At 38.6% G+C, this 10593-nt stretch overlaps 1 protein-coding gene and 1 pseudogene across 1 annotated transcript; both read right to left on the bottom strand.

The window, feature by feature from the left end:
• Positions 1 to 1285: 1285 nt before the first annotated feature.
• Positions 1286 to 2927, bottom strand: LOC116122414 (adenylate-forming reductase 06235-like). The gene is given in 3 exon segments (XM_031408267.1): positions 1286 to 1442; positions 1546 to 2035; positions 2120 to 2927. Coding segments are annotated over 3 exon segments (1455 nt in total).
• A 2769-nt stretch (positions 2928 to 5696) lies between these two features.
• LOC116122416 lies at positions 5697 to 10059 on the bottom strand (annotated as a pseudogene).
• Between the last annotated feature and the right edge of the window lie 534 nt (positions 10060 to 10593).

Genomic DNA, 10593 nt, shown 5'->3' with positions numbered 1-10593 from the left:
GGTAATCCATTACAGCTGGGTCGAGCTGAGAGGTCAAAGGGATATCCACCGTGGTACCATACAGAGTTGGAGGTACTTCGGGAGAAGTAACATCTTGTACCTGGGGGATCTCCTCGCTGTTGGTGCTAGTTCGCTCGGTTTCAAGACTACGAGCCATTTGTTCGCGAGTAAAGCTGATTGATCATAAATTCTTGATGAAGAGCAGATACTAAATCACACCCTTCTTCTAGTGCCAAACTGTTGATGCTTGATTTTGACACCAACAACTCGCACGTGCAAAGTGCTAAGATGTTCTCAAAAATTGCACGTGAATGATTGAGATGAGATGCAAAGACTGAATAATAAATTAGATACATGACTTTTAAGGTGGTTCGGATGCCTAAAGCGAATCCTACATCCACTGTTTCTTTTAGATATGAGAGGTTACAATAAGTCGCGTATAGCGAACATTGAGCAGAGGTACAATAACTGGGTATTCAGAGAGAATATCAAGTCAGTCTCTTTCTCGTGGGTATCTTTGCTCTGAAAATAAAGATTACAATCAGAATGAGAGTTCAGGATCAGAATCTCGAAAATGAGAAGGGAAGTCTTCTATTTATAGTAAAGGAATTCAAGGTAATGATTACAAATCTGCAAGTGGTAGGTGTCGTGCAAGTCTCCCATTGGCTAATAACTTAGGAAATATCCTCAAATTACTTAGGGTTTGGACATGTGCGCGGCCTTCTATCATTTATGGACAAAACCTGAATCTGCCAAGTTGATGACAGCCATATTTTTTCTGTCATGGAGTGATATGACAGCTTCTAGGCAGTATAAAGTCTTTCTAAACTTTAATTGGTGTCCATTGACGTAAGCTAACGTCAACCTTGATTCTTTAGGCATAACAGAATTAATTATACTATTATGTTGCAAAACTCGAGAACGAGGTTGGCTCACAAGCTCAAGACGGGACATGTTTTATTTATTTATTATTTTTTTTTAATTTTCTTCATTCTTACAGTGAGTCACAGTCAATCAAGTGACACGTGCACTCCACTCAGTTTCAAGTGATCACTCCACACACTAGTACTATATGCTAAAATCTGGCATTTTGGTCATGAGACTTCAACTAGCTTTTTTGTAGTGGATACAGCTTATAGACTACTCCATATTACGGTGATCTGGTATAGGAAAGATCTGGCAATCTGGCATGTTTGATGATGAAGAATTTTAGAAGTGAGAGAGGCAGTGTTTATATCTTTAACAGATATGACATTTTCTTAATCTTGTTAAAAGGATAACTAAATTAAGAGTCCCAAATGGGACCGAAAGCTGCAATTCCTGCTGACTTGCACGCATTTACAACGTCTCTGCTTCCTTCAGGGTTGCTTGTAACAATCACTACTTCAGCTCCCCATCTTTTAGCAGCATCGACGCTCATTTGAGACACATTTGGACGAGCACTATCACCGTCTACGGGATGCCCATTTACCATTTGCTTAATTTCTTTACCAAAGTTTTGTGCAATCCCTTTAGCCACCCAAACCAAGCACACACTAGCTCTACATGGCTGCAACAGGAATGACGAGCAGGCAAATCCCAGAACCTGTAGCAACTAACAGAACCCTGTCGTACATGTTAATGAGATGAGGCAGACCGGCAAAGTGCACCTGTCGAACCCACAAGTGGCTTGGCGGTTTTGAAACTAAAGACTTCGTGAAGTCACCAACAGCACCGGCGAGCATCATGTGTTCTGTTTTCCCATCAGAAATAATACCAAAAGCATGCCACTCGGATAATGGGGATGGACTAATCCTTCCCAACATACCGGCGTTGACTCCCCCCTCGAACTTAATGATAGAGGCATGACCTGAAGGAGCAGAGACCTTAACGGGTACGCGCCTCACTGTCAACCATGGGATGATAATTAGTACTGTGATGGCTGCGGTGAACCAGAATTCTTGTTGTTTTATAAGCCTTGAACCAAGTTCATTTGTGTAGGATCTGGTTTTCGGGTCATAAGAGATTGTAAGGATAACAAATTCCCACAGGAGACCAAACGCAGTCCATCCTGCAAACCTATGAATCCTTTCGAATACATGGTGATGGAGATGACGAACAAGAGGGAATGCAGCCAATGAGGAGAGACAGAGAAGAGAAAAAATAGCAGAGACAACGCCTATGATCTCTGGAGAAGTGTTTTCTCTGTTTTTAAGTGTAAGAACCAAGGCCTACATCAGCCAAGAAATTGAAGAAATTCCGCAACCACTATGTATACCACCAAGACTTTGAAGAAGAGAAGTGGTAACGATTTTGATAGGTAGAGGCACCCAAGACCTTCCAAATATTTTAACTACGAGCCCAAAGATAATTCGCAAGAAGGCTTCGCTTCTGCATAGTGTCAAAACAAGAATATTTACAATGGAAAATAGGGCAGCCCTATTTTTGGCATATGGGAAATGACCCATAGCAGCAAGAACCAACAAACTACTGTTGAGGATCAAGCAAACTGCAAAGAGGTGCTTGTAAACCGTGAACAAAACTTGATCCAGCAATATAATCGACAACCTTGATTTTTTCTTACGTACAGCTTCTGATGGCTGCTCAAGTATACAACCGGATGACGGAAAGGTTGGGTTGTGGTCTTTCTCCTTGTTATTCCCTGCTTCTAATATCTCCAAAGCGGCATCATATTCAGCATTACCATCACGGACATTTAGATGATCAAGGTCAAGATCACAGAGGTGGCTACTGCAGTCTCCGCTTATAGAGTTTATTACAGAAGTAGGGAACACTTCGGAGGAGTTGGTTTGATTCAATAAAGGCCAGAATCTCTTGCTGACGCGGCGCTCATCTTCAGCTGATGTTGTGATGGCAAATGGATCTGCATGAGGTTTGATCTCGAAGGAAACACCTCTGCAGCTAGAAAACGTCACCGCGCTTTGCATTGTTTCACTATCGAAGTTTTATTTAATTGGAGAAGAAAAGATATTAAGTGGTAGGACTTAGGAGTGCAATTGTGCATTAAAGGCAAAACCAAAGTTGAGTTTTATAGGAATTTTCTGCCAGTTCCACTTATTATTGATCGTACATTAAATTGTGTTAGAAATCGGACATTAAATTGTGTTAGAAATCGGACAAGTTTCCAGAAAGAAAATACTGTAAAACAACGTAATGCAATTTATGTAATTCCTACCATCAACCACTACCATAATTTTCCAGAAGTTTCATTGGTTTGGTATTGCGTTCCATATATATTAATATCTTTTCAGTGTTTAATTGTCAACTCATCCAATTTCAACAATGCACTAATAGAAGTAATAATACCAACATCACTACGGTGTAGCCACACCATGAATTTTCTGTGAGAACTTTTTTTTTCTTCCTAATAAAATCATAAGATCATATGTTACTTAAAAAAATCCTTTAAAATGAAAGTATTAAACCGACAAAATGACTTCAATTATATACATATCATAATTTTATTATTTGAATGTATGAATAATTGATACAAATAACAATTATTTCAGAGATTACATACGCAGAAGCCCAAACTCAGCCCTAATTAATAGAGAATTGAAACGAAATATCTTTCTACAAAGATATTCAGTAATCAATCATTTGCAAAGGTTTTATATATATAAACAACAGAGCTCAAGATAACGATGGACAACAGAGCGCAACTTAATTTATGAGCAATTTTCAACCATTGAAATATCTTTCTCCTTGAGAATTAAAGTAGCCATTCCAAAACCCTGCTTAATTATTCCTTTTATTCATGATTAATTTGTTTAAGTATGTATGTCAGCTAGGCGATTTAAGAGAGTTCGTCACCATGCATGGTTCTCCAATTACTGTTCATAGTGCAAGTTATCAAATGTACAAGAAATCAAAGTCCATTATGAGGCATCTTAGAATCCATTAACTAGCTAAACACTTTTACTGAGCTTGCGTCCGAAAAATATTGGGAATGTTATTATCAGATTGACAGCATCCTGGACCATCAAGGAAATGGTATCGACTTCAACTTCAACTTTTTGATTTTTAGTTTGTATAAAGTCTTCGTCATCCACTTGCAGAGGGCAGGCAGCAACTGTTGAATGTCTAATCTATGATACAGTGATATATAATGCTCGATGGTAATTAGTCTTTCATTTTTCCTCTAAATTAGCTATGATTTATTTAAAAAGAAAAAAAAATACTTTGAAATTTATAGAGCAGGTCATCTACTCAATTTGCTTGGCCTGCTATAGCCTTACTTATATGTTAAGTTTAAACTTCTTATTTAAACTTTTTCCTAAAATACATTAATTAACAATCTAAATACAGGTCCAACCATACTTCTTGAGAACCATGCGGAGTTTTATGATTTGTCAACTGAAAGTGACAAAATAGTATTTTTCCATAAACAAAATGACTTCTATCAGTTACCCTGACGTTCATTAACAAACAATCCTTAAAAGATAGTTGTTGTAGTCATGAAGTGATATCATCATAACATATAGTTTTAATTTGTTGACTGAATGAGATAATCCTTTGAAAGATATTGATTGTAAATGTGATTTCATTTTGCAAACCTGGCTTATTCTGTAACGTCCACGTTGCCATCGCTAACAAATAATAGTAGAAAAGGATAGCATGATGAGCTATTTTTTTCATAAGTTGACTTGTTTCCAATCATTTTCTTTTACACGTTTTTTATTGGAGATATTTGTGTGAAACTAGAAAGCAAACTTTGAAGATTTAAATACAAAAATTAGATATGGATCCTTTGAGTTTTTGTTACTTTTTCTCAATTTTCCGCAAGCAGTGGTTTGTATTTGATGAAAGAGACGACTTTTTCCTACCCAAATAATGGTTTAATGGCACTTTCTCACCCACAGACTTTTAAAATACTATTTTATTACTCAAATTTATAATCTGGCGATGAACAAAGAGCAAACTTGGCTCAGGTTGTTGAGGTTTTTGAAGAGAGGAAACCGATGAGTCTTTTGGTAGTAGAATGTTAGATTTTGATAGTTGAAATTGATTAGAATTTGACTTAGGAGGGGCGTTTACGTAAACCCTAATTGCTCGACTGTCGGCAATTGGTAGGGTCTACAGGAGTAAGGTTTGAGAGGTTTTAGTGAATGATGATTGAAGAAGAGAATAGTGGTAGTGTGGAATTGCAACGATGTCGGAATCAGAAATGGAATATAAATTTGGGTAGCAAAATAGTATTTTAAAAACATGTGGGTGGAAAACTGTCATTAAGCCATTATTTGGGTGGGAACAACTCGTTTACTCTTGATGAAAATTAAAAAGAGGGTGGCAGCAAATTCTGGACTTACAATTTTTGTTTCAATAATATTAACCTAACAAGTCTCTCTCACTAACCTCACGTGGGAGTTTGTGATTAGCTTGATGAGATAGGATTCATTATTAAATAGGTAAGACCCATGTGAATTGATAAATTGTAAACTGACATGTGATGTATGTAAGAAAAAATTAATAAAAAGTGTTTGTGAATCGTAGTGTTCCTCTTTTTGTTTATTACAAATTTATCCTGTAGCTGTAAATGGAGGCTGTTAATAAAAAGGACGGGGGCTTGATAACAATGCAATTCGGTAAATTAGTTTATCCATTGTGGTCTTGGGCCTTTCTTCTGTGTCCGCCTTGGCCCTTGAGACACGTAGTGCTGGACAATAAATTATCCCTCAACTTAATGGACACTGACATTAATTTCCGCAAGAACATTTGGTACTCGGAGGGTCTGGCACATAATATTCCAGCTTCCAGAAGCCATTATCCAATTGAATCATGCTCTTATTCTTTACAATCCACCATTCAGGTGGTACACCGTATTCACTCTTTGAAAGATCCAACTCTTTGTTCAAGAGTGAAATGTCACGATCGACTACTAACTCAAATTCGCCATTTTCTTGTGTCCCCGCTACTCCATGCAGATAATTTTCTAAACCATGGCAAAATAACGGCACAAGTAGAGGTAAGATATCAGTCCTCTGATAAGGTGAGTTGGTGGTGTCAATTTTCAATTCTTTTCCAACTTCAAAGTAGCCAATAGGTGGAAGATCCGGGACAATATCATTAGCGTTTCTGATACGCAAAAGATGAAGATTATTGAGTCCCTCAAAAACAGTCTTGAAGCCCTAGTCTCCAACATGAGCGCTAGCAAACACGAGGGCCGTGACTATGCATGTAGTGTCTGACCCTGTGGGGCTTGTTATAACAATTGGCGATTATGTCAGCTGCATTTAGTGTTGCAAGAGCTGAACCTAGACTGTGACCTGTTACTGTTATACTGATTTCCTCCTCTTTGTATTTATACACTAATGTCCTTAGTGCACGAAGAACCTGTATATAACCCACATACCAATTGTAACAGTTCATTTAAGACGTTATTTGACTGTACTCCTTGGTTATTAAATAGTACAATATAAAAATCACCTGGTCTCTGGCACTGGACTTGTTCTTGGTGGAGTCCCAGTCTGATGATGTGTACAGGGAGTAAAAGCCATAGTGCACCATAGGTTCAACAAGTTTTCGACCAATTATACCAGAAGCTGATGTTAAAGTGAATTGAAAATCTTTGACCAATTCCGCGGCCAACTGAGTTCCCCTCCATGAAATCAAAATGTCTCTCCTTCTGATGAACAACCAAGAGGGCTGGTATACCATAGGAAGAGCAGGGGTAAAAAGCAGAGGAATAATTGCTGACATGTGTGCGTAAAAGGGTGAGTTTGTTAGAAAGGACAGATGGCTTGATAGGAGTGGATATAGGAGGAATTCGGTTAGGAGCACAAAAGGTGCCAGGAGAGAATAAAAACAGGGGGGGAGAGAAAGAGGATATCAAGAAGGAAAGAGTAAATTGGAAGGGAGGTAGCTGACCCTCGAAGTCAGTATTTTCTGGGAGGTGACTGACCCTCGAAGTCAGCCTTTAGTTTGTCATTTTCTTAGTGTCTTGCTATATTTTCCCAGTTATTTGCTTCTTGAGTACTGATAGGACTGAGCTACTGGTTGTATGTGCACTGGTTGTAAGGTTCTGGAAGGCTACTTATACAACTTGGGTATTTTCTTATTGACTGTGAGTGTTGGTTGTGTGTTGTCGAATTGTTTGTTGGTATTGTCAGTAGTTTTGCAGGTCAGGTTCTAACACCTTCCTAACTCAGCTTTTCCATCATCAGTGGCCACTGCCATATAACCAATCCAAGCAGATTTATTAGCCACAACCCAATCCAGAAAATCAACAACATACCTTGCATAGAAATAGTTGGTCACAGTATACTTGTATGGATTCCCATTTTCTAAGCTAACCTCAGAGAAGAAAACTTCTGGTGAACATCGGGAAAATCTGTACATCTTATTAGTCTTCTTGCCATTGAATGCGTCATAATTAGCTTGAACCATTTGTCCGCAGTGAATTATATAGCGCCGGAGATTAGGATCGAGAGGGTCCAACAGACCCTCCCAGTTGTTCTTCCCGCTGAGCTCTTTCCAATTGTCTGCTATTTCATCTATCAGTCTTATTTTTCTTTAATTGATTCCCAGCAATAATATTGGGAGGAGGGACGACTTTTATATATTGTTAAAGTTAATTCCTAGGACGCTGTTAGAATTTCTTGTTCTTGGACCGAATATTTCATAGTTCACGCAGGAAAAATGTAATATTTAATTTGCATATCATATTAGTATTTCGGTTACTGTGGTAACATTTAATTTATCAAATCTTATCCTCCGATGAGTCTGCAAGATGTGCTGTCTCCTCTATTTTAATTATTTGCCATAAACTTTATCATATAGCCAACCGAACTGTAGTTATCAATTTGTTATAATTTAATGTTGCAACACTGTTACAATTAAAAGTTTTGTTTACAGTACGCTTCCTTGTTTCCTCCTATGCAAAAGCCGCAATGTATTACTGCTCCTCTCCTGGATGAGAAACTGAAATTTACTGAAGGTAAATACTATTTGTTTTTTACATTAATTTCCCTTTCTTTGATAATAACCAGTTTTAAGTACAAACCATTCTTCTCTTCTTTTTTTTTTTTTTTTTTTTCCGCTTTTTAAATTAAACATTGTTTAATTTTTTGTTTTTTTGAAGTATAATAATTGATCACCTCTTGATACAACTCAAACTAAAAAATTTGGCACACTTTCAACTCTGTGTTCCTCTATCCATCCGGCCACTGTTTAATTCAAAATTATCCTTAACAGTATTTGAACATTTGATAATTATTTAGTTCTTTATAATGATCGAGTGCAATAGGGACAAATAATGATGCTCATATAAGTTTTAAGTTGTTTTTCAACATTTTATTCCTAATTCATGATTTGTCTAAATAAATGAAGAGAACAAAAAAGATAATAATGGAGATGTATTAGAATAATATTAATATTATTTTAATATTTCGCCTAATAACAGGTTTTTTCATTTCTTTCATCAAAAGAAGTGTGACGTACAACAAGTGTTGACACAGAAATATGCACCAACCAGAGAATTCTGATCGATCTTGGTGGGATTGAAATGGATATGCGCGTGATTACGGATAATCAGCGATTGACAAGTATTGAATGCAATAAAGTAAATAGCAATGAGGATTTTTAAAGTAATTCGGCGAGGTAAACTCTTAAGCCTACGTCCATTGTTTTTTGTATTTGTTGTGAGAGCTTACAATGAGAATTCTGTGAAAATTTTGTAATCCCTTTTTCATCATTTGAGGGGGTTTATATACAAGGTTTGTACAAAGGAAAGAGCGAAAATAAAGGGATTACAATTGATCTGAACTGCAATTCTGATATTCTCGCGATTGGGCGTTGTGATTGCGCAGAGATTGTTGTTGATCTAGTCATTCTCGCGATATCTGGGATTTGAAATTATCTGGGAATTAATTGAATGATCATTCGGGTTGTTCCCGACTAGCTTGTGCTGGGTCGAGCTTATGCTGGGTTAGACAACTGGTGGAGTCGGACTGATCCTAGGTCGAGCTACATCCTCGCGGTAGCCCGAGCTTGGTGGAAAAATCACACACAACATCTGCCCCCTAGTGTTCGATGCTCGTTTCAAGCTTCGAAGACTATTGCTCGATTTGATATCAAACTCGCCATTAATAAGAGGTCTCCAGATGTAGGTTTGGTTGAGCTCCTAGGGTCGACCTCATGTCTGGCCGACGTGCTTCACACTTGTTTACTTCCTGCAATACCTGTCGAACTCAGAATATGAAAAGTTACGGCAAATATGTAATTTCCATACGGTCATGTCGCATTAAGTGCGACAGCCTTTGTCAGTCACATTTCATCGCGCGTGGGCATCTACAATTGTCTATGCACGAAGTTGAGGTGACATGCGACGACAGTTATCAGTGAAACAGTCTGATGGTTCATCGCCCCTTACGGATGGATGACACGTGGCCACGTCTAAGGGTCGAGATTGCTCGACAAATGAAGGGTTGAGATTCATTGTAGATCGCCTTTTTGTCTTCCATGCAAACCATTATAAAAAAGTGGCGAAGTCGCCAGAATGCTCATTCACTCCACGAAAGTTTTTTGACGTCTTTGTTCATTTCGCTATTGCTTCTTTGTCGTCATGGTGCTCTTTCCGGCAAGTTTCTATACTTCTTTTATTCTAATAAGGTTTTTTTCCCTTTCTTTATCTGTTTTTCCAACTTTTGCGTCAAAGGATGGCCACTATCGTGGCCACATTGAATGTTCTAGGGCTTTAGTAGGGTTTTTGAATGCATCTCCGGTGGTCCTAGGTTTAAGGAGGGCTTAACGCGGTGGCGGTCAAAACCCTAAGTAGGTCGCGTGCGTTCGTCGTGTGGCACGAGCTATCCTAGGTGCCTGAACTGAAAGCAAGTGTGAAATGATCATCGAGTTTTTCGAGCTCTGACACATATTCGCTTCTGTTTTAGGTACCCAAAAGCGAGTTATAACCATGTCTTCTAGCAGTCACACAATCAATCGCATGTTCGATTCACCCGTGAGCTCAACAGTCCTTAGGGATTCAACTCTCGAGGTCTTTGAGGAAATCATCACGTGAAGCTCAGACCCTAACACGGCAAACTCTTCCGACCATGCCTCCATACAGTTAGCTCAATCCAAGCGGTCTCCAGTCCATAGGCTGCGAAAAGAGCCACAATCCTTGATTAATCCGGAGGGCATAAGAGCGGTCTATGTGTCGCAACTTAATTTGATGGTTCTAGGGGACTTTTCTCGAAAGAATCCCTCGCCCAGGTGGGTGGTGATCTTTGAGACCCTTCTAAGATGCAAGGTATCCATTCCCCCTCATCGTTTTATTAACAACATGTTGAAGCGTTTAGACATCGTTCCTCTCCAACTGTTCGCAAATTTGTATGTAATTATTATCGTTATGTACATAGCGTATATGATTGTTAAATTAGGCGAGCCATCCGCCGAGGAGCTCGTCCATCTGTATAGGCTTAAGAAATGGCAAGACCAGATGTACTACCTTTCCAAGGCGAGAAAGGTACGTTTCAATGGAATGGTCAATGTCCCAAAGAAGGTCTCACACTAGGACTCACAATTTTTCTTCTACGAAGCCTAGGAGACCGGCGCCTTCGCTTCGGAAGCGAGTAAGACTTCGACTTTCTATATGTG

This window comes from Pistacia vera, unplaced genomic scaffold (genome assembly GCF_008641045.1).
Source record: "Pistacia vera cultivar Batoury unplaced genomic scaffold, PisVer_v2 Contig1337, whole genome shotgun sequence".
Lineage (NCBI taxonomy): Eukaryota > Viridiplantae > Streptophyta > Magnoliopsida > Sapindales > Anacardiaceae > Pistacia > Pistacia vera.
The sequence above is the reverse complement of the archived record's forward strand: the minus strand, read 5'-3'. Positions and strand labels throughout refer to the sequence as shown.